This window comes from Cygnus olor, chromosome 9 (genome assembly GCF_009769625.2).
Source record: "Cygnus olor isolate bCygOlo1 chromosome 9, bCygOlo1.pri.v2, whole genome shotgun sequence".
NCBI classification, from domain to species: domain Eukaryota; kingdom Metazoa; phylum Chordata; class Aves; order Anseriformes; family Anatidae; genus Cygnus; species Cygnus olor.
Window position 1 is genome coordinate 24,326,188 of NC_049177.1, and position 27,151 is coordinate 24,353,338.

At 44.8% G+C, this 27,151-nt stretch overlaps 2 protein-coding genes across 5 annotated transcripts in view; one reads left to right on the plus strand and one right to left on the minus strand.

The window, feature by feature from the left end:
- Positions 1-217: 217 nt before the first annotated feature.
- Positions 218-17,248, minus strand: LOC121074594 (serine palmitoyltransferase small subunit B-like). Of its 3 annotated transcripts, XR_005822427.1 has the most exons (5): positions 15,953-17,248; positions 9,709-9,859; positions 6,316-8,510; positions 2,523-5,088; positions 218-1,121 (listed from the first exon to the last, which is right to left on the minus strand). XR_005822427.1 is itself a non-coding variant. In XM_040566906.1 (2 exons), exon 2 carries the CDS (start codon positions 1,087-1,089, stop codon positions 847-849), a length of 243 nt encoding a protein of 80 aa, XP_040422840.1. In that variant the 5' UTR covers positions 1,090-1,121; positions 2,523-7,061; the 3' UTR covers positions 218-846. The 3 variants fall into 3 exon arrangements, 1 of the variants encoding a protein (XP_040422840.1); XR_005822426.1 differs by having other exon boundaries at positions 2,523-8,510; XM_040566906.1 differs by lacking the exons at positions 9,709-9,859; positions 15,953-17,248 and having other exon boundaries at positions 2,523-7,061.
- A 5,731-nt stretch (positions 17,249-22,979) lies between these two features.
- Positions 22,980-27,151, plus strand: part of PPM1L (protein phosphatase, Mg2+/Mn2+ dependent 1L) — an 88,449-nt gene continuing 84,277 nt past the window's right edge. Inside the window, exon 1 of one of the 2 annotated variants that reach the window (XM_040566896.1) lies at positions 22,980-23,072. In XM_040566896.1, the coding sequence (XP_040422830.1) occupies positions 22,995-23,072 (78 nt within the window). In that variant the 5' untranslated portion in view covers positions 22,980-22,994. Of the gene's footprint in view, positions 23,073-24,187; positions 24,994-27,151 lie in introns of those variants that run through there. The other variant, XM_040566895.1, reaches the window with a different exon arrangement.

The window sequence follows — 27,151 nt, forward strand, 5'->3', positions numbered from 1 at the left end:
CTTCAAAGACTAAGAAGGCACGGGCTTCAAAGGAGCCGACTGCAGGATGCCTGGAATTTTACTTGCAAAATCTGAACTCTCAGGAGTTCGTGTTCCAGACACTATTCAACAGGAAGAGCGTAAAACATCCCCACCACAACTGAACATGTAGTTTAGTGTTTTGCATATGAAACACGTGCTTTACCAGTCTTCTAAAAGTAAAACTTTTTTTTTTTAAGTCCAAGAAAATCAAAATTTTATTTTAAATTTGTATGGAATTAACCCCCACATTTTCAATAAATCAACTGCGTTGTTTACGTAATGATACTGAACCACTCAAATAATTCACTGCTAAATAATTGAGGCAAACGGAATAAAAACTAAAATCATCACATATATACATACATACCAAGACTAGTTACATAGAAGCAGCTTATGGTTGTCTAATATCGTACAAAATCTTTCATGTATACATCTTTCCCGTCAGCAAAGCTGTGGCAGACCAGAACAAATACATGCCATGTAATTTCTGAAGATGAAAGCTCCATATCCAAGCAGCTCTCCCCGGAATAACAATATATGCAGCACAGTCGTTTCTGTACCAAACCCAGCTCCATAACTCCAGCCAGTCTTTAAAACTGAAAGCTCCTTAAAAAGCAGTCAGTCAAATGATAAAAACAAGGACTGATTGAAATTGTTTTGGCAAAATAATTTGCTGTCACAGAGTCCCAGAACACAGAAGAAAACTAAGAGATACTGCGGAATAGAACAGTGTTTGCACACACCCTGAACCTGTCTTTCTAAACAGAAACGGAGTGTTAAGAAAAACACTTCCTTGATCCAAAAGTCAGCACCAGGTTGCCAATGTTACTTCACGATAGAAACAGCGTTCTCATGTTGGTTTCCAAGCAAGTGCAAGAAGAATTGAAAAGCCGTGCTAATGTGGACGGGGATAAAGATGTAAGCGGTGTACGATATCATCACTAACATGGTGATGTTAAAAGTGTAGAAAAGCAGTTTTTCCCAGGGCTCCATGAGGTAGCTGCAGGTGATGAGTTCAAACTGGCAGTACAGCCAGTAGAGATAGTTCTTCATGCTCTTGAAATCCATCTTCGCCTTTGAGCAGCTGCCGAAAGCCTTCCCTATTACAACAGAGTTAGTAGAATAGAAACCTTCTTTAAAAAGGTTAAAAAAAAAAAAAAAAACTTTGTACATATCATAATATTTATATATGAATAAAATATATCACAAAAATATGTATATATATATATATATCAATATATCATTAAAATGAAGAAGAAAAAAGTCTGTCATATAGGCAGCAACTCCGTTCTATTCAGTTTGTTCAGACTGACCGGGTTTGGTAAATGATAATTTAAAACCCAAGAGATCTGAAATCCCAAGACCACATATATGCTTTAAAGCATAAAAGATGACCAGATAGAAACAGCCTACAGCAAGTCGTTCTTTTACCCTGTCCCATAAAAGCTTCCTTTGCGCTTCTTTTGCCCTTTCTGCCTTCACTTCTGAGTAAGTCCCATCCAGACCACTGTACAATGGGAGCTGCACCAAGGAGCCTCCACAGATGGCTTCCCAGAAACTGGTTACCCAATAATTGTTACAGGTTCATTCTCCAAACCAAACTACTTTCATAATTTTGCCTTGAGCTGGATTATTTCAGGCTCTGTTGAAGCAGCTTAATTCAAAAAGCGCTCATCCCTCTCATTTCACCGGTCATGGATTCTGAGGGAGAACTTGGTGGAAGTCTGGTTTCTGCCACTGCAGGTGGAATTTGAGGTCTTACTCTGCAGCTGTTGCTGGAAGACAAACTGGAAGCATGCGGAATGCTGCACGTAGAGAACTACAACGTGAATCTATACACGGATCGTACAGCTCCTGCTGCAGCAGAGGCTGTATTGATCTGTTGCAAGAATGAAAACATACACATTTATTTTAAAGCTTTGTGTTCAAACTGATGCTAATCATTATTTCGTGATACATTGAGTAGCTATGAGAAGAATTCAGAACCGGGGAAGTGAAAGGAAAACAGAACTAGTTCAGTTACTGGTGCTTCCTGTCACTTGGTAAATAAGGGGCGACAAAACAAAAACTGCAATTCCCCGCTTTTTAATTGGGAAGTTAGAACTTCTGGTGGTGTCGTGATTGTGGAAAAAAATCTCATCCCACAGAAATTAAATACAGCTTCATAGATCTAAATAGAGTGGGATTTTATCCTAAGAAAAGCCACTTCTAAAGTTGTTAGAGAAGTTTTGCCTAATTTTTTTACAATTTTACTACCATAGTCTCTACATTTCTTCCCCACAGGTGAGATAAACTAGGTAATGCTTCAGTAGTTAAGGATTATTATTAACTACTTTTAGTAATATCCTTACTCTGTCAGTCACATTTCTGTACGTTACAGGCAGTTTTTACTAAATCAAATTATACTTAAGCCTCTTACCAAACAAACGTATTACCAAACTACCTTAAGGAAAGGCTTTTCTTACCAAAAAGGGTGCAGATTCTGTAAAATCAGAACTTACCTCTTCACTTCTCCCTGGTGACAAAAGGTTTGGATGTGAGATGCTTCCCGACACTCCTGCCTTTTGCAGCTGAGCGGCTGCCCCACACATTGAGCAGCAGAGACGGTTACCTTTGATCCTCAATTACAGAGTGTGGCCTCCACACCCCGCCCTTCCCCACTATTGCTAAAAACTCCCCTGGCCACAGCTCTGCATTATGCAACAAGGACACCCATCGTCTGGCTCGGCACCGCGCTCATGACAGCAGTCATTTGATAATTTGTACGGAGTCAAAGTTGAAGATCTGCAGGGAGGTAGGAACACGCGAGGCTGGAATACTCCTTAGGAGAATCCGCCAAAAATGCTTACAGTTCGTGCCTTCCCTCATTGCGAATCTCAAAAAATCACCCTCTGCTTCTTGTGGGACTTCCCAGCGCAGCTGCCCAGGTTCCTACAAGGTGCAATTTAACGTCTGTGCAAAACTATGGTGTCAGAGTCATGGAGCCACAAAAATGCAGCTCAATTATCATGTCACAGGAAAGCCTCGGGTGAAGCCACCCCCTCCTGCAGCCTCGGCTTGAAATCCCTTTCAAAGAGCCCCCAGTCCTCTCCGTGCCCGTGTCTCTCCGTCAGTCCTGCTCCAGGAGCACCAGGGTGGACAGAAGATGTGGCCAAGGTTTGTGTGAGGAAAGGCGGTAAGTTTGCCTTAAAAATGCTGCGGAATTAAACCAAGCCATGAGTGCTCGAAGCATTTTAATGATCTAATTTGACAAGTAAATTAGGTAGAGATCTGCATAATACATTATGTTCTAAACTATCTGCCTGCAGTCAAATCATTTCCAAATATGAATCAGCCTCATTTGGGAAGAATATGCCACAAGCAAGGTCGCAGGCATCTTTGCCGCACCTTCTTTCTTCCCTTCCTTACCAAACAGCCTGAGCTGATCTGTTAGGAAATGCCGACCTACTCCCACAACCTTTTTTTTTCCGTGCTTTCCAACAAAATAAGGCTTTTTATTCAAAACCTGTCCGGTTCACACAGAAATTTCAGAAGTGGTAAACCAGTGCCTCTGGCAGCAGTTACGATGCCCCATCCCATCAACTGTTTTCCACTAGACCTTCTCAGCTGGGGACTGCAACAGAGCACTGGGGGTGGGAGCAGGCATTTTTAGGGTTTTTTCCAAACACCTGTTAGTGGAACACGACATTGAAGCAGCGCTGCTGGTTTTATGCACAGGAGAAGCGACGTCTGGCTCCCACAGCGCCCACATTTCGGCAGGCCAGCGTCCTGCTTCATTTCACTCACCCTCCCAGCGAGGGGAATCAGCCTCTTCTCGTTCCTTTAGCAGGAGGCACTGGCAGGGCAGCGGCAGGGCAGCCCGAGGCAGGTGCCTCCTCACTCCAAGTCCTCTCAGAAAAGCGTTTGCATGAGAGCCAGGGGAGCCCTGGGAGGTACGCCTGCCACGCTCAAGTGCAGAACTGTACAGATCCGTTCGTTGCTTTCAATATTTCTCCACTGTTTTTTTCAACAACAAATTCCCCGAGTTTAAACAATGCAGAGAGCGAAGACTTGTCTGGGTTTGCTTTGCCTCTAACAGCTTCAAAACATCTCAGTTTTTCCCTGAAGCCAGAAGCCATGGAAGGGATCGGTGGTAGCGCAGAAGCAGAGGCTTGCTCACAGGAATGAAATGTTCGGGTCAGCAGAATCCATTCGTGACGTGACGCTGTGAGCAGCTCCGGTGCAAACCCCCAGGCACGCTCTCCTCTGTGCTTTCTGTGCAGCCACTCCTGCTGCTTCTCCCAGCTTCTACCCCAAGGGGAAATAGGAACTCGTGAATACTTTCCACGATTCATAATCACGTGTGTGGCTTCACTCGGAGTACAAAACGTGCCTGGAACGCTTACCTTTTATGCCAGTTTTAGCCTACAAGCTTTAAGGTCCTTTTATCTCACAGAGAATGAATAGAAATAGCCTTCAAGACTAAAAACAAACAAACAAACAACCACGCTGTACTTGGTAATACACAGATGGGTGACTGGAGATGCAAGGATAACGCCTTTTTTTTGCAGAGTGGATTTGCTGCAGCTCCGAGGAGCAGCAGAGACCTTCCCAAAGAGCCCCCTGCCCGGAGGGGCTGCCCCCTTCCCCTTTTGGACCTTTTCTGAGCCGTGCGGAGCCTTGGCTGCAGCTCTCCGACAGAGACGCATATCTGGAGTCAACTTATCTGTGCTCCAAGAAAACTGCCACTGACTCACAGCGTTGCATCAACACAAATTTACATAAATCTGGTAAAGGGGAACGTGAGAAGTGCAGGGTAATGTCATGAAAGCTTTATTGCAAATTCCTGAGAGCCATCAACAGCTAGCCTTCCTTCTCCTTAACTAGCAGTGTCCAGCTCTGAGATTATTTAATTAACAAACCGGTCGCTGCAGTTGCTGGTAGAACAGAAACTGGCGACATGAATGCAAAAAGCAGGTTGCTGGGCTCTGTCTCCCTGAGCCCTACACCTCGATCCTGCAGCGTACTGCTGAGCTGACCGCGGTGTCCCCTTCTCAGTCCCACTTCTCTCTCCAATTGTGTGAGCACCTGAAAGGCCGGGATTTAGGGACGTTAGACAGACTGGCTGCTAGAACATCCGGGCAGCTTCTGCACAAGCCGATCCTGCAGCTACCAGAAACAACAGATTCTGGTGGTTTTCAGGCCTTTTAATGTTGTTGCCCAGGTCTGTACCGAGGCAGGCAGGTAACTAAATACCAAAATGCCTTTTTACTGCTGCTCACTCTGGTTTCCAGTCAAACAAAGTTGAACCCAGCCACATAAAAGGTCACGCAGTGACACAGCGCTCCTTCTTTTTAGCATGGGAAACATGAATTAAAAGATCAGACCAGAAACATTCAAAAGAAATGGCCAGCCCCCTCTTTTGCAGTTCAGTGAGCTTCCCCGTACGATAAAGCAGAGACTTTTGGTTTATGCAGAATTTAGCAGATAGCTCCATAAGCAGAACTTCGTTTTGTTTCCTCTTATTTTGTGCCTTACAATGGGATTCTCTGAGGTCTAAGGAGCAAACCCACACTGAGTGTTTCTTTTCCATGCCTAACTGAAATCGGTCCTGGGTTAAAAGGTGTGGTACGGGGGAGTGTAGAGCCAGAGGTGGGGGAAGAAAATAAGCCTAATTTCTGTAGGAGATCAAGCTGAAAATGCCTGAAATGGCTCTGCCTCACACCTGAACACTGCGGTAAATGATTTATCTGTCCATTTAAAACCAAGACAGTGGAAAATAATTGAAGCAGAAACTTAAGGTGATCAGTTTTCTCTCTGATCTGCCCCGCGTCTGTCCCACACAAAGCAAGACACAGACAAGTTGGGTTTGTCATAAAAGTATCCTTGAGTTCCTTTGATCCCTTTTGGCTCCAGCACCATTTGGAAGGCCAGCTCTGGGCTTCTTCCTCATGTCGCTCGTATCACAGACTCCAGAAACAAGGTTGCTGACGAGTTATTAACACACCGGGGAGGCAGGCAGCCTTCTGCACCTCCCTGAGACAGGCAGCGCCTGCCTGTGCCTCAGTTTGAGCTCTTGCAGCTGCAGCTTTGAGTCCGTAGCACGGCTCTGTTCCACAGCAACCTCCTCCTGCCCTCTCCCTTGAAATCAGGAACCTGGCCAGGCCTGGCAGGACACGGACGTGTCGCTCTTCTCACCACCAGATCACACAACCGCAGGTGCTGGAGGAAGGAGGGGATGGAAACACATCCCAGGGGGCAGGAGATGGTGGGAGGCTGGGCAGGCCAAGGCAGCCCAGGCAAAGATGAGCTTACCCTGCTGTGGAGTCACACCACCGGATAATCTGCTCCCAAACGGTGGCGCCAACCTCCTCCCATGAACATCTGCAGCTTCTGATAGTTATCCTGCGTCCTCAGGACACCTGAGCACCAGCTTCACAGCACGAAGAAAGCCAGCGATAAGGAGCGGCTCATACAGCGAAATGTTAGCCTGACCTGCCAACACAGTCCAGCTGCACCAAAGAACCGGCAGAACACACGCCGCTGTTCTTGGAAAGGAGGAAAAATGCCCTGTCGTGAAGAAGAAGCCAATTCTTCGAAAGGCTCTGCTCTGCATGATGTAAAATATCTGGCATGGGGATCCACAAACGCTGGCACCAGACAGGTTTAGCTGCCGTGGTATCACCCCTGGAATCAGGCTGTCAGACACCTACAGGAGAACAACACTCATGAGGGCTGTATCTTGATGAGGACTGTATCTTGATGAGGACTGTACCTTGACGAGGACTGTATCTTGATAAGGAATGTGTCTTGGCTCCGGCTTATACGGGCTTGACTTACTGCCATTTGTAATGCAAATAACGTGTTTTAATTATTACATTGTTGTCTGCCTGAATCATCCAATTTCCCAGCATGGTGCTTCACACCTGGTTAGACCAGTTCAAGAACTGTTTTAAGTCTACATCAAGACGCATGTTTAAGTTAGTGAAACCACGGACACTAATGGTCTCCAAAAGCATAAGGAATACGCATAGCAGGCCCAGAAGGATCAGGGACATACTATTTTGGCATGATGTAAGATGATATCATACCATTTAAAATTTCAGGAATTGAGCATTTCATAAAATTTAGGCAGTGAAATGTGCCAGTTGGGAAGAGCAGTGCGCCCAGATCTTCCTAGCTGCAATTGAGATCTTAGCGAAGTAAGAAGCAGCTCACACAGTATTTTATTTAGCTGCCACTGATCCATGGGCAACCAGCAAAGCAGCAGTTTCTTCAGCCCACCAGCGTGTCTCACCAGTATATCAACCACTCTCCTGTAGGCCAGCCTGCTGTCATGGTCCCTGCATGGCTGGTCTCTCACTGGAGGTCAGCGTGGTTCAAAGTCACCACATCTCCCAGCTCCAGTCTGTATTACTGCTGTGCCTTCACCTGGCAGGCTCTCCTGCCCCTTTCTCAACTGAGCATGGTGCATTTAGGGATAGAAAAGACAAGGAAGCCTACGTGATCCTGGATTAAGCAGCTAAGCTCTGTGCTTTCTCTCTTGGTGCTTCTCCGGGCAACGTTCAGCAGTTACAGTTCTTTTCTCTGGTGTTGCCTATGCTATGGTATCACTCAACATGTAACTGATGTTGTTTCACGTGCAAAGCAATTATAACAGAAACGGAAAAGCTGTCTAAAAAGAGTTTAAAATGTAGAACTGTACAAATACAAAGCCACAACTGAGTTGCAGAGCTGAGTGCACAATGTGCGGCTAGGAGCTGATTAAATGGGGAGCTCTCCTAAGACCATAATTTTCCTGTTCTGTAATTCTAGAATCATTTCGGAGTTTTAATTTAAAATAGGGCTGATACAACACTAGCTATCTTGCAGACCTTGAGCACAGGATGTATGAAAACAGGCTGAAGTACTAAGGAGAGCTCTCACTGTTCCCGCTGAGGAGAAGAAATTTCATTCAGCTTTTACTAGAAAAATAGGTGTGCATACAGCAAACAATACACGCAGTAACAGTCATATTTGTGAGAAATAGTGTGCCCTAAGAAAAGTAATACCACAGTTGAGTGGCACAGGATGGGAATCAGAGGCTTTGCATTAGCACTGGTCAGGGACATCGTATCCTCCTGCGCTGCCTTCTCCTCTTGTTGCTTCTCCCCTCCTCACTCACATCAGCAGTGTATACACCTCTGGTGAACAGTCTGAGTACACATTTCAGCTATATACTTCAGCGAAATTCCACCTTTAATTAAGAACTCTGAAGCTGACTCAGGTGTCCTCCTGCAGCAACTGAGTCTAGAGCAATGACAGAAAGGTAACGCAAACTTCAGTTGTGCTGCCGGCAAATACAGTTGTCTGCCACATGTGTGTGGAGCAGAGCACTTCTATACATAGGCTCCGGGTGGCAACAGCTGCAGTCCCAATGTGCTCCGTTAGTGTTTCGTCACTTTTCCAGGAAGACGCTCAGCTGCCTCGTTCTGTCAGAGGCAGCGAGGGAAGCCCAAAGCCTTCATGACCTAGCCCAGAAGCAAAACAAAAGGAAAAAAACAGTGGGCAAGGATTAATTTTAAATCATCATAGCATGTAAAATCATCATAGCTCCCCCATCTAATGCTGAAACCACAGGAGCTTGGAGTATGCAAAAGAACATTGCATCAGGAGCATTCGAAGGACCCCGGGTGCTGTTTGTGTGGTGCCCGCTCCCAGGAGCGCCAACATCCCTGCAGCAATAACCATCTGGCCGTCAGCAGGAGGTCTGAGGACTGTGTTTTGGGGAGGAAAGACAAGTGACTCGAGATCTGTTTTTTTAAGAGAATATGCAGGATGGAAGGATGAGCTCGGTGGTTCTGTCTCACTATAACTAAGGTATGCCTTAAAATCCCCAAAAGCATGTCCCTTCACAGGGAAGAGTAATGATTCTCATTCACACCTCAGTTGGGACATATAAAGCCTGCCTGAAGGTTTTACCACGGTAAGGAAAGTTCTCAGGGCCGAGCTGGGTGTTTCAGCCCAGCCCTGCCCCACGTCCAGCCGCAGCCAGACGTGGTCTCGCTCTGAGGAGGAGGCACAGTGTCCCTGTGAGGCAGGAGCCCGTGGTCCTCACCTTGCAAGGGGACTGGGAGTCATAAATCAAACTCAAGGGGCAAAATAATCACATAAAAACTTCGTTCAGGTCTCAGCTCTCTGCTACAAAGCAGGGAGAAGAGCCGACGTGAAAAAAATCTCCTCAACACGCCCCGCTCTCCACAGCCAAGCCCCACAGCCCCGCCGGCCCCTGGCCGCCTCATAAGCCCCGCTGCGGCAGCTGCCTACCACCCCCAGCAGCCCCCTCGCCAGGGAGCCGCTCATGGCGTCGGAGGGGCACCGCAAGGGCTGCTGGGAGTGGTAGTTCCGGGAAAAGGGCGGGAGAATGGGCTCCTGCAGCATAGTGCAGCACGGGCTGAGGGCACACCGTGAGTGGAAAAATCCAGCGTGGGCATAGTGGGAGAGAAAAAATTGTGTCTGCATCAGTGACAGGGTAGGAAGAGCCCAGAAATTCCTTGTTGTAGGGTTTTAACTGTTGTCACTGCATCCTCTCACCTCACAATCCTTCCAGCCCAGAGCCTCTCCAGCAGCGAGGTTCCATGTGAGCAGTTAATTTTACTTTTTTCAAGCTTACATTTTCCTCCAACTCAGGCAGCAACACTTTCCAAACGAGAAATGTGGTTTACTTACATGAGCCTGTGTTTTTCACCTCAGGTGGAGTGACAAACCCAGAAGGCCAGCTGCTGCCGTCACACAGAGCACTGCAGGTGGACCGTGCCCATAGCTTTGGTACGTTGCTTTTCAGCATAGCCATGTACTTGCTGAATAGAATCCAAATTAGCTATAAGAAGAGAAAATCCTGTGTAAAATCTAATCAGGCATATGTTTTTTACAACTATAAGATAATTCATTTAGAGTTTTATGAGGAACAAAATCACTCCTGCCTTCCCTAAGCGATCCATCGGAAAGGCAAATGTGCAAACAGTCAGCGTGGCAGGGAGGTCCCAGGAGGAGTTCCACTACCACAAAGTATTACATACTTTTCTGTAATTGCTTTAAGAAGTCGTGTTCAAATGTGTTAGCAAACACATTTGCTCTTTTTTTTTTTTTTTTCTGTCTAGACACAGGCTTTTTCACTGGAATAAAATTTGTTGGTCTCTTTCTGATTTTTTTTTCAGCATTTTTTCCTTTAATTTTGAAGGAGATTGTTTCCATTCTAGCATGGATCCTTCCTTGCCTCTTCGAACACTGGGTGTAGGTTCTCCTCGGTGTGCAGAGCTATGCCCAGCTGAATGGTCCCTCCAGAGGAACCAGGCATATGACCACAACTATGGACATGAATAATTTGTCAGTTTGAGGAACCTAAATAAGATTTACGAAGATATTTAATGCATTACTCACATTTGTCTTTAAGAGGTTTTAGTCTTAAATAGCTTTGAGCTATAAATATTAGAGTAGAAATGGCATATTCACTTGGTTACTTATTCTGTTTCAATGCAATCCTGAATGGATTGAATCCTATGTGGGTTTGAATAAATAGTGTAAAAAGTGAAAATAGTGCAAGGGGAATGCACTAGGAAACAGTATAATTAATCTAAATCATACATATTCTTTCAAATAGGACACATCAGTCAGCATATATGAGCTTTATCTAAAACCTATTTCAAGTTTTAACCTTCATCAATGTCATCAAATTAAAAGTATTTGTAACTTTATACTCACTAAATTTTCTTTTGCCCCTACATTATAAAAATTTGTTTTTAATCTATGCTGCTGTATGAGGAGAAAGGATAATCTATGTACTGCCGAAAGGAAAAATGTTGTATAGATTACATATAACAATAGAAAGATTGCTATAAGTTTTCTTCTGCTAAGAGACTATACCAGGCTGCTGCCTCTCGGGTGCTTTTTATAGGACAGAAGATAGCTCTCAGTGAAATTTAATCTGCAATAGGAGGAGCGGAGAAGACAACTGAAGACTAAGGAAATCAATTGTTTTGTAAATTGCTGACTCATAGGAACTAGAGAATTGAACATCCTAACACTAGTATGAAAGTGGGAACAGAGATAAGGAAATTAAGAGTCTAGTAATTACACTGCAATCAAAGAAAGATTGGGAGAAAACACCAAACCCTGCAACTTCAGTATCCTGGAATGTTGTCTAGTTGACAAAAAGAAAAGTGCATCAGTAATGCTACCCAAATAAAGAATAGGGATATGCATTTTTCCAGGCTGAAATAATTGGTCACTGCTTCCTACAGAACCCCAGAATGCAATAACCAGGCGATTTCAGCCCAGCAGATCCCACCTCTTCCAGCTGGCAGACCCACTCACACCAGCAGGTCTGAGCTCAGCTCGCAGAAAGGATCGTGCCCTTGCTTTGGTCAGCATCTCTGCTCTCCCAAACAGCTTCCAGCTGCAAAGCAAAGCAAAGGGGCAGCAGGACGGAAAATGCCAGCACGTTGGGGTCATCTGTGCACCAAAGAGACAGCTAAGTCACCTCACGCTGCCGTCGAGCCCAGCGCTGTGGGGCTGCAGGCGTGTTTTACAATTGCCTCATCAGGGTCAGCAGTGCCTGTCATCGCTTCCAAAGCAGGATGCTTCAGGAGTCACTGTCACCTTTTCCTCTTGCAACACTAATTAATTAGACTCCACATTCTGTAACAGAGGCACAAAGGATGTTTATGAATCTTATTGTTGCCCTGTGGCCATAAAAAAATGCATCTCAGGACAGGCAGATTGAGCAGAAATGTTAGAATTAATTAGCTAAATCAGCAGATAAAGCAGTTTCTGCATTAAGACATTCATACTAGCTCATTAAAACTCTATATGGGCCCCAAGAAGATACACTTCTCTTTTGCCAAGATTTTTTTCTCAAACTTTTTAGTGTGGCACATACAGGGGAAAAGGCTTGTTTTCAGGTCTAATCGGGATGGAGAAATTTTGGCATTGAAGGATAATGTCCGATATGGAAGACACTTGTAAGTTTGAGAGTGTCAGACAGTTGAATCTGCACAGAATGCTTCGATTTATGTTCAGAATTAATTTACCGAGCCAGAGGACTAAAAGTTTATTATTTTAAAAGATCTATCAACAATATTTAAATTGTCTGCAAAATTCCTAAATATGTAAAGTGTTGCCTCTATGTTCGTTTCTCTGACTTCATTTACTTTTCATCCTGTCTTTCTACATAAGATGCTTTATAAAATACAAAGACTGAAATACACAGAAGTGCATCCTCATATTTTGCTTAACAATGCTACAGTTCAATGTTCTCCAGGATCCATGGATTTAAAACTCTCATATAGCTTTTTTATCTTAGATCATCTATACTTTGTAGTAGCACCTAACAGAGAAGTGGATCCATCTCATATTTTATTCCTTTAAGTTCCAAATAATGAAGTTGATTAATGGTGAATGAGCATTTGAGCCATTTTTTTCTTAATCTTTACGAGTTTTCTATCAGAAAACAAGTCTTCTGCATTTCTGCACTGTCAAGATAATCAGTGATGCTGCTTCTTCATTCATATTTTTTTGACAGAGGTTCAGACTTTTTCCTGCATCTGAATTCTCTTTATTTAGATGTTTTTACGTGTCCCAGTTTCACTAGGACTATTGCATAAGAAACAGGGATGTATTTTCAACATAATTCCCAAATCACCACTGACAAAAATTTGAAGGATTATTAGAAGTATTCTAGAAAAATGCAGGAAAAATAAAAGGAACATAAATATACCCATAGCTTGTCATTTACAGCAATATCAAAACGATATGGTTTCCTGTTATTACACACTGTGTTCATACGTATGCACGCGTGGCAGAACAGTATGTATTATTCTAGCGTACAATAATACCATGTTATTTTGTCAACTTTAACAGTATTCCTATAAAACGCTCTTTTTTTTGTGCAAAATTTCTTGGGTTTTATTGTTGTCTTCTGAAAACTATTTCATACTATTGCAAGGAACTAATTTATGGATCAGCCAGGATGGCCTTATTTTCAGTGTAATTAAGCACTACCACTGGGATACTATCTTGTATACACATACCAAAAAGGTGGCTTCACAAGCAACGGCATACCGATGTCATTGAACATGACAGTAAATGGCCTCGCTTACATGGGAAGAGAAATAAATATGTGAGAGCAATGAACACGAATTAGAACCAGTTAAATGCCCTCTGCAGCATTTTCATTCAGCTCTGGTTCTCTGTAATTTAATCCTCCTTTCAGTTATGTTCAGCAACTTTTCACCTAAGAGTGATCTGCCAAAGCAGTGGGTCTTTCAGCCAGAAGCTCTCATTTTGAACAGTTCTCTTTGCGTTTCTCTTTGTATCCTTCTCTTATTAATAGCCATTTGTCAATGTAGAATTTTCAGATTTTTAGTACAGGTGTAAAAATATCTTCCTTTATATGTATCCGTCTTTATGATTAATAACAAAAATGTAGTGACAGGCCTAAAAAGACTGATTCCTTTCAAACTTATAAAAGGATTTCATTCCGCCTTCTGATCTGGTGTTAAATGAGGACATTTTCCATTCTGAAAGAATGAGGCATTGCTACTCCACAGAAACGAAAATCTGAGCTCACAGTCTAATTTAATCCAAAAAGGGAAGAACGGCTCTTCCCTGAAAAATGCAGACATGATCATCAAATGATAGATAAGACAAGGTCAATGCTAAGTCATATCTTAGAAGAAAAATAAACCAAAAGGTTTACAGATGCAAGATGGTATTTACTATTAACCTTTACAGTGTAACTAAATAGAAACATTTCTCAGCAGGAATTAGTACTCAGAGAGTAGCTTTTGGATCTTCATGGATTTATGAACCATGTTCAATTATGTTTTTAATTCTTTCCTCCTACACAGCACTTTATCACCTTCCCACCTATCAAAGCACCATAAAAATAGGACTCTGCCACTCCAGAGAGACTTTTTGTTTCCAGACTTCACAGACTTACTATTAAAGCCCATTTCATGTTTCATAAATTTTTATATCAAACGTTCATCCCTGGCTTGCTTTCCTGTCTGGATGACATACTGGATCGTATTCTGAAGATAAATTAAATCCTTGCAGCCATATTTTCCTCATTCCAGATGTAGCCCTAGAAAATCTGTAAAATTTTGTTTGACAGGGAGAGAAAACAAAGCCCATTTTGAAAACAAAGGGCAAAATTATCCAGTTTGTCTTATTGTTAGTTATTGGAATCCTCCTCAGTGTTGCTAATATCAATTTAGTAGTTGTTGCTTTCCTGCCTCTACACACGCAGAGTTGAGTCAGTAAGTATGCTTCTAGTAGGGGATGTTTATCGATATGCTCGTAGCTTGAAGTAGCTGGAGAAAGGGAGAGCTCTGAGGACACAAAGCAGTCATCTCAACTGTAACCCTGTCACTGATTCTAATAGAAGAGCAATGTATCAGGCAGAGATTTAGATGTGGTTAAACGATACCAGGGTGTCTCTGTGAGTCATGCAGAAATTTGCATCTCATGGAAGGGATCGTGTTCGGCTTCTGGTTGTCAGACGTGTCCATATGTGACATTTCAGCTAAGTACATGTAATGCAGGACTGCTTGGTGTTCTTTCACATGATTCGTTTCTAAAGGATGGCCAAGGAAGCAGTTTTCCACAAAACAGTGTTATAATTTTCAAATGTTTTGATTAAAAAATATATATTTTTTATGAAAACCATAAAACAAATGTCAGGGATTCCTTAAATGGATATTTATAGCAACTCTGATATGTAAAATACCCTTTTAAATGTTTCTGGACAGCCAATACAAAGAAGAATCTCAGACAGTTTTTAAAACTAGATCCTCAGGCTGTTGGGAAACAGAACGGTGTTAAGGAGCTGTGTGGGCACAGTGAGAAAGCAGAGAATTTCAGCATGGCAGTGGCAGCCTCTTTGAACTGCTTTTGACATTGACGAAAAGTACAATGTAGCTGTGCCTTTGCCCACTGTTCTTTCTATAGCCTTTCATATGCGTACAGAGTTACATGCAAAAAAAAAATACAGTTTAACAGCACAACAGTGAAGTTATGCTATTTTTACTTTTAAATACCCAGCTATTCACATTATTAAATACTCAAGAAAATTGCTGTGAAACTAAGTTCTGTAAAAAGAACTAGTATTTAGCAGCAATACAGGAGGTATGGAAAGAATTATTATAAACCCTTCCTCAAGTCTTTCACTAGTTTATCAATGTTTGCCTTAACAGTGCAGCACATCGTACTTATTCTCCCTGGGAGATTTTGACATTTTCTTATTTATTTATTGTGCTACAACGACAGAAAACCAGGAGGTCCTCAGCTTTGAAACAAATACCACAAACGGCTACAGGTATACCATTACTCTCAGAACGAGTCCCATGGATTTCAGTAGTATGTATGTTCCTGAGATAGATGCAGGACAGCCATATATAGCAAAGCACATGCTGAAGGTCAGCGAGACTATTTATGTGCTTAACTGCCTTTCCAGAGCAAGGTCACAGTTAAAAAAACTTTCATTTTAGATTCTTCAGCAGAACTCAGCTATTTGGAGAAACAGATTTCAAGACAAGACTTAATTAAATGTCTCTTGGCATCAGAGAGGCATAAAAACTAAGTGAACTTAATAAACTTAAGGAAGTAATGGAGCAGGTTTAGAAAATGGCAGCTGCGGTTTCAGATACATATTACTTCACTCCAGCATAGCTTAGCCAAAGTTTAAAGCATATATATTCATTTAAAATGAGACTTTTTCACTTCTGCAGAGAGGTTCTGACTGACGTGCTGTCTTGTACTGTCATTCCTGTCTTGATATTTGCCAGCATGAGGCATCTCAAGCCCTTAAGAACCCATTTTATTGGGCTTATAGGTTTTTATTACCTACAATTGAGTCTGCCCCCAAAGTACTTTAACTTTCTTACATCTTCTCAACGTCTGAATTAAAACTTACCATAAGAGAACTGTGTGCTGTCTCAAAACGGTATTTTACACAAGTCAACATTTACTGCCCCTGCTTCAGCTCCTTCTCTGGAATTTGCCAGACTCCTCCTTACATCTCAGTAGTGCTGATTTTCTTGAGGGTGCTTGTTACCGGTAGTTTCAGGTAGAAAACATTGAAGATTTAAAAACTAATAATCTCAAAGACTTACAAGTAATATGTTTCATGTCTTAATCATTAGGGGAAAGAAGTATGAGAGTGTTTAGGATTTTTCACCGTGGTTCTACCGTTTCATGCGTACTGATTGAACCAGCCCTTGCGAAAGGAAACTCTTCAAAGGGCACCAGGCTCCAAGGCACAGGGAGAGTGAGGGCTTCCACCTTTTACACAGGACTTAGGTTGTAAATATAGATTGCTTCACTTCCAAAGAGCATTGTGAGTCAAGACTCCTGTGAATTTTCAGATCTAGAGAGGCCAGATAAAGAAAAGCAATATAAGGAGGAGATAAATATGCACACAGCCCACAGATTCTGCACATTATGCTATAGTTTGCGTTTCTATCCTCAGATGCATCAATTCAGGAATTAATTCCTGGTTGCGAACATAACTAGCAGAACTCAGATTTTGGCTGGTAGCCCAGTTCCTCTCATATAAGTGCATCAGCCGTCTCCAGTTCCATTTCCAAAACCATAGCATCACGTATTTGTTACACAGAAAGTGCTGCTAATGTTTAGCCAAGCTCTGAAATTATTTCTTGAATACTTTACTTTTTCCATTACGGCGAGGAGCAGAAAGGAGAAACAGTTTTATCTGCACAGCTATCTGGTTTTAGTTCTAAAGTGAAGGATTAATTCTAACATTAAGATGTTTCTGCTCAGTTGATCCGCTTATCCTGAGGTACATTGCTAATGCTTAAAAGTTAAATGAGAAATGTTACGAGTCCGCAGACAAGGGGCTGCGCTTCTTTTGTGGTGCCGGAGCTGAGTGTGGTCTGTGCCCTTCTTCTGCAGCAGGTCAAGACAAAACGCAATAGCCCTGCCCTCCTCCCGCCACCCCAGCACCACTCCAGGACATCGGAGGCACCTTCCCTTTACTTCGCGGGTCTCCTTCCTAACTCCTATGAGCAACAACAAACATCCTTTGTGCCTCTGTCAGGCATTGCGGAGTGAGGAGTCCAACTGGTGTTGCAAGAAGAAGCGACAGGGCACACTGACTCCTGAAGCATCCTGCTTTGGAAGCGATGACAGGCACTGCTGACCCTGATGAGGCAATTGTAAAACACGCCTGCAGCCCCACAGCGCTGGGCTCGACGGCAGCGAGAGGTGACTTAGCTGTCTCTTTGGTGCACAGATGACCCCAACGTGCTGGCATTTTCCGTCCTGCTGCCCCTTTGCTTTGCTTTGCAGCTGGAAGCTGTTTGGGAGAGCAGAGATGCTGACCAAAGCAAGGGCACGATCCTTTCTGCGAGCTGAGCTCAGACCTGCTGGTGTGAGTGGGTCTGCCAGCTGGAAGAGGTGGGATCTGCTGGGCTGAAATCGCCTGGTTATTGCATTCTGGGGTTCTGTAGGAAGCGGTGACTAATTATTTCAGCCTGGAAAGATACAAATCCCTATTCTTTATTTGGGTAACATTACTCATGGATAAGGCATTGCACAGGCAACTGAGAGACAGAGCCCCTGAATAAGGAGCTGACAGTACAGGCAACTGATCAGATTACCAGCTAAGTGTCTTCAACTCCCATATAAAATAAAGTTGTGTTTATTTTCTTTTCATGCACGAGATTTACTGGTTATTCTGGATAACACTAGCTAGCAACAGCAACCCGTAATGACAATGAGGTTAAAAAAAGCAGGAGATAACAATATTTTATAATGGGTTCATGATTTAACAATGGATTCCGCTGTGGTTTTTTTTTTTGGTGTGCTTTTCCTTTTTTTTTTTTTTTAATTCTGGTTAAAATTTATTTCAGTTACTTGGCAGAGAAGGTTTCCTGACTGTCAACTTAAAAGTAAAGGTCGGCAGAGAACAATGTTTTTGGCGAGGTCATTAACTATAAATAAAGCGGTTCGTAACATCTGATAAACAGCCTCCTGCAAAGGGATCCGTGAAAATACATTCCAGTCCTTCTGTGTGCTCCCTCATCCTTTGTTCGCTTCTTTCTCCTCGACCGAAGGCAGCTGCCAGTCATTGTGCGCTCTCTAAACAGACACTGTGATTGTGGCAAATTTTGTGAGCTGTGAGGATGCTGAAACCACGGAGCTTGCATTTAGCACTGCCTTGCTATCACCAGCTTTTCCCATACGCACGTGCAGAAATGAATCCTCGACGGCTGGAAGCAGCAGTAGGGAAGCCCGCAGCTGTCTGAAACTCATTTTCCCATCTGGTGTCAGCTTCACAGTCTGGTGCCTCAGGAGACTTAGGAATGATGTGGGAATTAGCGGGGAAAAAAAGTAGCTATAAAAGAAAATTAAAACAGTCATAAAATTCTCTTGTAGTCAAATGATTTTCCCCATTAAAATACAGCTCCTATGCGGCAAATCTGCATCAGGGTGAAGCAGATGGTGCCGTGGTGTGTGTATTTCACCAAGTGGGAAAGAGGAGAGACAGTTCTGACAGCTGAAGGTACCAAGCCATGCAGCTATTTTAGCACAAGCCGTGCAGTTCGGATCTTACCAGACATATTGCGCAGGAGAAGATGGAGAACAAACAAAAAGAAATGGTTTTCACTGCAGACACACACGTAGAATAGATAACACTTAAAACATCCTGGAGTAGGAGTTGTGTTTAGGATTGTTTTTGACTTTTCTGACTGCACCCAGTTCTTATGAACCCAGACTTTCCTGTAGGATTCAGTGGAGTGTGGAGATCTAAATATCTCAAAGTATCTTATCACTAGCACCTAACAGGATTTTAAAGTCTTCTTTTGTGAGTATCACTCACAATTAATTTCACTGTTGTTGTTGTTTGTTTTTTTGGGGGTGGTGATGGTGTTTTCCCCTATTACTTCTGTATTTCTTGAGCTTTTGTATCTCTCTTGGAGGAGGATTATGGCTGCGTCCCATGGACATCAGCAAGGCTCCTTCAGTTTTCTGTCGTGGCTCTTTAGAGGAAGTCTGAGTCTCTTCCTTCCCCCAGCACTTACACAATACACGTCCCATTTGAGCCCCAGGGGTACGAGTGCTTCAGCTTGATTTATCGAACCCACCTCAAGCAAAGTCCAAGCACTGGGCACAAATTAAAAAAAAAAAAAAAGTAATTTTAAAAATCGTGAAAGTCTTACATTCTCTGTACCCCAATAAAAAAAAATTCAGCTGAGTCCACAGTTAATCTTCACTTCAGAACAGACACAAAAGGCCCCTGTAACCTCAGTTCACCTCTCAGTTTTGGTACAAGCCTAGCTTGGCTGACCTAAGGATCCGCTCCAGACTGCAGCCCGTAATGATTTGCATACAAATATATCCGAAAGAAATGAAAATGCAAACTTGGAATTGAAATGTGTAAATCAAATTTGTAGTCTCTTGCTTAATGCAAATTAAATGGTCTACAACATAAGACAAGAAACATCTGCTAAACTGAGTAAAAATTAATGAAGAAGAAAATTAAGGTTCCTTTGTTATTGATTTTTATCAATTTGTGTTCAAATCTCAGAAAGATTTCATAAGAAGGCTGCCAGTTCATCGCTAATTCAAAGCGATTCTAAATTGCTTAGTTTCTATTTATATTTTGCTTGCATATTTTGGAGTTCTTCAAGAAAGCGGTAAGTTCGTGAGGCATTAATCTACCAGCGAATACTTTACAAATATTTCCAGATATATCTTCAGCAAGCAGCGATGCAAAGTTAGGCTGCTATTTAAATGAAAGAGCACTTCAGATAGCAGCTTTGGCAGTCAGGATCATCTTCAGCTTTATCTGCTGGACTTTTTTGGCGATATTTCAGTCGTGCTCCAATTCTCAGTGAATTAATCTCTGGAAACTGACAGGGAAAAAATGTGGTTTGAATAATTATGATACAGAGGAGCTAACCTGGGAAACCTCGGAGTAAATCAATGAGAATTTCCAAGAGCATGTCACGTCCTTGGGAGCTGGACTCAGAATCAAAATTCTGGGACCGTGCTCCCACCGAGGTCCAAGGCAAACGCTCGCTGACTTCAGTGGGAACAGTTTCATCTTTTGGCCCGTATTCCATCGCTGCTGTCAGTATTATAGTTTCTTTGTGGGTACTTCGTACGTACCTGGATCATCCGGTATCTGTGAAATTACCGAAACCGGATTTCAGTATCAGTTAAAATCGGGGATTTCAGTTCCCAGGTTCTCTCTCTGTATAGCTGCATACATTTGACCTTCCCAACGCACCTGAGATGGGCTTCAGCTGCGCAGCAGTACTCTGCTTCACTGCTCTGCTCCGGTGCGCTCTATTCCATCCCAGTCTTATGTTTAAATAAAAGATGTTGCTAAAACACGAGTCTGTTTTCCAGGAATCTCCCCACATCCTGTGGCCCCCATTCTCACTGACACGACGTTGCCGGGAAATAAACAAAGACCAGACTGTGCACGGGAAGATGTACTGTGTAGTGGGGAGTGGGAACTGAGAGTCATGGAAAACAGAGGAGAACAACTTATGTGGAAAATTGCTATTTTCACTCCACGTCTGCAAATGTTCCTCTTCAAGGGAGACGCGAGATGAGCAAAATTTCTATAATAAGATTTCTCCTGGGTTTACCAGAGGGAAGGGAGAATTTACCTGCAATGCTTGGCATTTGCTGCAACATAAAGCTCTGGAAACGATATGATAAAGTGTTGTTTACGTCAACTAAAAGAAAGGATAAAAAATTTCTCCTGACAAACTGGATCTTTATTTACCTCTTATCAAAACTACTGCAGAAAACAGTTTATGATATTTTTATACTGCTCATCCTCCGGAGAGCTGTGTTTGTCATGGCCAAAGAACATCCTGAGTATTCTAAAATTCCTTTCTTTAAAACATCTGAGACGAAAAGCAAGAGATACTTTGCTGCATTGCCATTTTGTTCCTCACATGCGAAAAAAGACAGTTTTGTAGTTATCATTCCTCCTAGCTTTTCTATCACGATGATATATATTAGCAGAAGAAAAGGGAGCTGACTCTGTAGGCTTCGTGGAATATTCTGGTACGTGTCCTTGTTCCCACCTGCAACGAGAGGACTGACCTGCCACCAGTTACACCAGTGTGCTCTTCTGAGCTACTCCAATAGTGCTGTTTGGATCTGAAATTCCTGAGAGGGCTTTTCAAACAGGCACCACAGTGCAGTAAACAATAACAGACACTTGTTCCACATTTTAGCATCCCACATGCTATTACGAAATAGAAAGTTTGTAGGTTTGGGTAGTATCTTTACAGGGAGATTTCCATCAAACAAGACCCTGCACATCAGTGAAATTATCTAGTGGGACTGAAGAGCCAGTCACAGTCATATCTTCACTGTTTTTGCCAAGGGTAGAGTATCAGTAAAATCAGTTTGCATAAAGAGTAAATGAAATAAATTACTTTTTTTTTTTTTAAGTTGTCCTTGCAAGTATCTTCCTATGAGGCTTCTTGCAACCAAAACCATTGTTTTTCTATCACAAGCAAGAAGTTATAATGCTAAGAGTGTTGGTGGTGTATAAGCTAACAAAGAGCGAGTGCTTTTTCCAACAGCTTACTCTGCATTTTAATTCTGGGTACCATGAAAATTACCCGTGAGTAAAAGTTGTATGTTGCTGGTTTGCTCTGGGCCCAAAAGAATTTCCCATTTTATTCCCTGTCAGGCAACACAACACCATTACCAGCGTATTATACCACTAAACATACGATCAATACGTGTTTATATCAGCCGATGATTTGTTTCTGTAGCCCATGCTTGAGATCGAATTATGCCTTCATAGCTTTATGATACATGGCAGCAGTAGGAGGAGCTGTTGAGCAAGATATGGTTTTTTTTCTACATGCTCGACTCATTGGATAGTGTGTAACCTAAGTTCGTTTGTGAAGCACTCTGTGGTTGCTTTCATTTCTTTCACAAGTGAACAAATGCCAGAGCTCTCCCCCCAACAAAAACGACGCCTTTCAGTAACAACTGATATGCCAAATGCTTCTGAATCTTTTGTTTGGACCTTGAAGTTCTGCCCTTCCCCTGGGAGATTTGCTGGCGCCAACAGTGTAGGATTTGGCCATGCAGTGCATCACGAAACCCTCCAGTGAGCTCCTTTGCTCGCTCTGGATCTGACTTTTGGGTTGTCTCACTGGTGCTCAGAACCTCCTCACTGTGCATTTCCGGTACCTTTGCGCAGGACTTGTTCACAGTATCTGCATTGCTGACATTTCATCAGCAGTCGGTTCCATTTCAAGGGTTGAGGGAAAGGAAATTCTCTGCAGCATTTATACGGGTTACTTGGAGATGGCCCTGTCAGAATGACGGCTGCTACCTCTCGCATCTGTTCAGCAGGACAAGATCTCGCCCATACCCTATTGTTCCCTACTGTTGTACTTTATCTTTCATTAAACGTAAAGTTAAATAGAATTTTTAAAAAGCGATAATACAATTGTCATTACAAACAAACACAGTCATTCCAGAGCAAATTTTGCTTAGTGGCCACATACGGCTTCCAGCCAGCGCAACAAATACCTCCGAGGGGAGCTGCTCTAGCAGACACAGCAAAAAGCCAGGGAGAAGGAATTAGCTCTAAGGCCACATATACAAATTGACTGTGCAGAGGGATCTGTGTTGTACCGCAAGTGTCCCAGCCTCTCTAAGACATCATTTAGATAGAAAAAAAAAATAGCAGAGGCTTTGTTTAAACTGAGAAATTTTGCAAGAAAAGCTCTGATTACAAAACGGGGACCCGGCCTGACCGAAAAGCTCCAGTGTAGGTGCTGTTACAATGTTTGCTGTACGAGCAAAAATAATTCATTGGTACAACATATTTCAGCCTCTGCTTGTCCCAGTTAGTCCCAGGTTTCATGAAATACTCAGTAAGTTAGCCATCCAGTTAGCATCAAACGCTTCCAAGCCTTTGCTGTTACCGTATCACCGAACTCATGCGTGTGTGTCTTGGCCTTTCAGGTAACGGGCTCACGGCTCAGCTCAAGGGGACAGCGGCACGTGGGACGATAAAGGTAAGAGAGTTTCCTCAGGCCTGAAACGTTCAACTTTATATAGTCCTTTAAACTCTTACTGAAGTGCCACATACCGCTAAGATTTAAAGCAGTGTCACTGATATTTACAACGTGTCGCTAACTTTCCTGCTTTTCAGAGTTGTTTGTAAGAATCGGACACACAGAGACAAAACCATTGCCTCTGGGTTAACCAGGTTTGGGTCTGTGCCATTTATTTAAGTTGATCTTTGACAAACTAGCAAAAACTAGTTTATGTATGTTTACATGGTTCTACATTGCCTAACGCCCTAAGGAAGCAGAGCGGTTGGAAGGCAGGTGCTCCAGCACCCAGCATGGGCTGAAAGGCAGTTCTAAGGGCACGTTTTTCTCTCAAAATTCCAGGCAGTTTTTGTCGTTTCCTAATTCATGCTCAACCCCACTCCTACGTGCTTGACCATATCGCCGCTCCGAGGCTGGTGATGAGTTCTGTCAGCTTTCGGAGCCGGGGCTGCCCGCTGGCTGAGCACCGCTCCGCAACGCCTGCAGCTCGGGCAGTGTGCTGGGCGGGTTTAGTCCTGGCAACTTCAGCTCATGCTGTCACAGCTTGCCATTTCCATCGATTGTTGGCTATCAGAAAACAGCCTCCGGAGGTGGGGCAGGGAGAGAGGAGCCCCACTTGGAGTCGCTTATTTATATTTCTCCTTTAAATGTCGCCTGGACAACCTCTAGTTGAATATTCGGGGCTTTCCGCTTCGGCTCCTTGACGTGGGTGTGAGCTCCCCGTGCCCGTGTCTCACCACCCCCACACGGCAGCGGTTGAGGCCCTGGGGGCGCGGAGCCGCTTCCCCGTCCCCTCCCCGCCGCGGGCTCCCCTCGGCGGCCGCCCAGGCCCGGCCCCGCCGCCCCTCCCGTCGAACTACGACCCCCACAATCCCCCGCGCCTCCCGCAGCCAACCCGCGCCCGCTGCATCCCCGCGCGGGGGCCGCCGGGACTCGTAGGCGGGCGGCGGGGCCGGGCGCGGCGGAGGCGGCGGCGCCCCGCCCCGGGGGAGGGCCGGCAGGCTGCGGGGGGCCGGGGGGCGCGGGGCCAGGTGCGGCCGCTGCCTGCCCGCGGCGAGCTGCCGGAGCGCCGGCCTCCCGCCGGGCCCGGGGCGGAGCAGCGGCCTAGGGGCGGGATCGGGCGCCGAGGGGAGAGCGGGGCCGGCGGACAGCGACCGCCCGCACCGCGCCGAGCCGGGCCGCGCTGCGCCGAAACGAACCGAGGCGGGCCGGGACCGGGACCGGGACCGGGACCGGGACCGGGACGGGGCCGGGACGAGGCCGGCTGCGGGAGGAGGCAGCGGCGGGGAGCGGGGCTCGGGCTGGCCGCCCGCCGGCTGCGCCCCGGCCGAGCGTGCGGTGAGCCCCCAGCCCCCGGCCCCCGGCCAGCCGCAGCCCGCAGCCCCCAGCCCGCAGCCCCCGGCCCCAGCCCGCCGCCCCCAGCCCCAGCCCGGCCGCCCGGGCGCGCGTCGCATGGTGCGGGGATACCCGGTGCCGATAATAAATGATAGAGGATACAATGACTTTGCTGTCTCTGCTGGGTCGGATCATGCGTTACTTCTTGCTCAGACCGGAGACCCTGTTCTTGCTGTGCATCAGCCTGGCCCTGTGGAGTTATTTCTTCCACACGGATGAGGTGAAAACCATCGTGAAGTCCAGCAGGGATGCGGTGAAGATGGTGAAGGGCAAGGTGGCCGAGATCATGCAGAATGACAGGCTCGGGGGGCTAGACGTGCTGGATGCAGAGTTCTCCAAGACCTGGGAGTTCAAGAGCCACAACGTGGCTGTCTACTCCATCCAAGGCCGGAGGGATCACATGGAGGACAGGTTCGAAGTAATCACCGACCTGGTGAACAAGACTCACCCCTCCATCTTCGGGATATTTGATGGGCACGGAGGAGAGGCAAGTGCTCAGCTGGAAAAAAAAAGGGGGGGGGGGGGAGGAGGGTTACAGGGCAAGGGACACGGACATGTCCTTGCCTGTGAGATTTCGGGGTTTATCTCAAGACATCGGGGGGTTTGTTCCTTTCTCCTTCAATGGTAGTGTGGGGGGGAAGATTCTCTGAATACAGAGAGAGAGAGATACTCCATTTGCTTTCTCTTTCATTACCACTTCCACGATCAGCTTGGTGTAAATATGTTTGCACCCCCTCTGCCCATTGCAGTAGTAAAGGTTTAACTGAAGTAAAAGCCGTTGAAGGTGGCTCTTACGTGCATGGAATAACGATGATGAGCACGAACTCCCTGGAGGCATCTTTTGTTACAGCGAAGCGTGGTGTGATCTGATTTTGGCAAAGGGCTAGTCTCCCCCTCCTGTCAGGAGCTGTGCTCATCCGCCGCGTTAGGAAGGAGCGTCCTCTCAAAGCAGGGCATGTGTGCAGCCTTCCTTAAAGCTGGCGTGCGTGCGTGTCTTCTCCGCAATTCACCCTCCCTTGAAGACCAGCAAGTCACTGAGGATGAGCATTGTGTTTATGAATTGCATGTGGTTTTAACGTAATTATAACTGTGCTGGCATGCTGCTCCCCTTCCGAGTGGGAAGCCGGGAACGCTGTCATTGGGAAACTTCGGGTGTGTAACCTCCAACTTCTCCGGCAGTGGTTTCCTTGAGGTTGTGCTGTGGAACGAGGGTTAGAGCATGAGGGGGTACCTCACTCATTTCAGATGACAAATGTTGAAACTCTAGTTTCCTCTTCATTTAGGAGCGTGCCACTTAGCTTGTTGTGTAGCACAAAGCACATCCTTCATAACTGTGGCAAAGAAATGCCGAGGAGGCGGCTCCCTGTCTGACATGTTAGCTCCAGCATCCCTTACGCAAGGTAGGAAATTACCTCCGGGGTTTTGCTAGGACGACGGGAGACGGAGAGGAATGGGGAAGTTTTACACATAAGTGCTCCTGCCGAGGAGAGGGGTGAGGCTGCGTGTGCTGTACAGCACGAGAGCTTGGGTGTTCCTCCAGCTGCTTTCACAGATCAAGCAGATAAAGTCCTTCCCGAAACAGCCCTGGCAGTGACCAGACGCTAATGGAGCACAAGGATGGCAGCTGCTGTCCTTCTGAACCTCTGGGTGCTGCCTGAAGGATCCAGGCCTTAGGCACGTAATAAAAAAGCTTCTCTTCTGTCGCCTGCGCAGTTGTAAAGGGAATCATCTGTGATACTGCTGTCCTGCAGCGGCTAGCATTCCGTCCCCTTTAAAATAAAGCAAACATGCTGGACGCTGGAAATAGTCAACTTCCTAAACATTCTGGTTGTGTTTGAACCCTGGTTTCCTTTTTGGTTGGGACACAGTTGTGCCAGCTCTTAGTGGATCCGGCTCTCGTGCCCGATCACTGTTCCTTGGCCTTTGAGGAATAGTGGTAGAAATGTGTGTATATATATCGCAAACTGAGACGTATCTGCTCTCCAAGGAATGTAACCTCTGCTGCCTGTACTTGGTACATCTGGCTGTTTTGTTTTCGGAGGCTTTGGGAGGGAAGGTGCTCGTGTTCTGTCTTGTGCTGCCTTCCCCGTTGTTTAAGTTGTCAGCTTTCCTTGTCTGAACTGATCAGCCAAAACAAGTTTGCAAGAGTATCCGTGTCATGTTTTTAAACGATATTCTGAGATGGTTACAGATAGCGGTACAACATAAACACTTAGACTTTGGCGTTGTGGAGGAGCGATCTTCTTTATTTTATTTTGTATCGTATGTGTATCTGCCCCGTACGCGCGTACTCAGGATATTAAATAACCCCAAATTAACACAGAATAGCTAGATGACGAGCATGTGCTCCCCCTATGTGTATGTATACGTATCTGTATATACACAGAAATGTTTTGTTATGGAGCTTGGAATCACATCCGTAAAAGCTGTTACAGTGTTAATACTAGACCCGTGGAAAGCTCAATTATCTTCTGTATTCCGAATCCTCAGAGAACTTGTTCTGATTGATTCAGTGGCAAAGTGTGAGGCTTTTAGAAGAGGCCTGTCATTTGAAGGGCTTTGCAGATCTTTCTCCAAACCTTACTCAAGTTAATGTTTTTAAGATGTAAGTTGTAGCATCCCTCGTTTGTGTTTCTCAGAAAATC

What these genes read in the sequence shown, in the direction of transcription:
- LOC121074594 (XM_040566906.1), bottom strand. Translation starts at nt 1,089, where the DNA reads ATGGATTTCAAGAGCATGAAGAACTATCTCTACTGGCTGTACTGCCAG.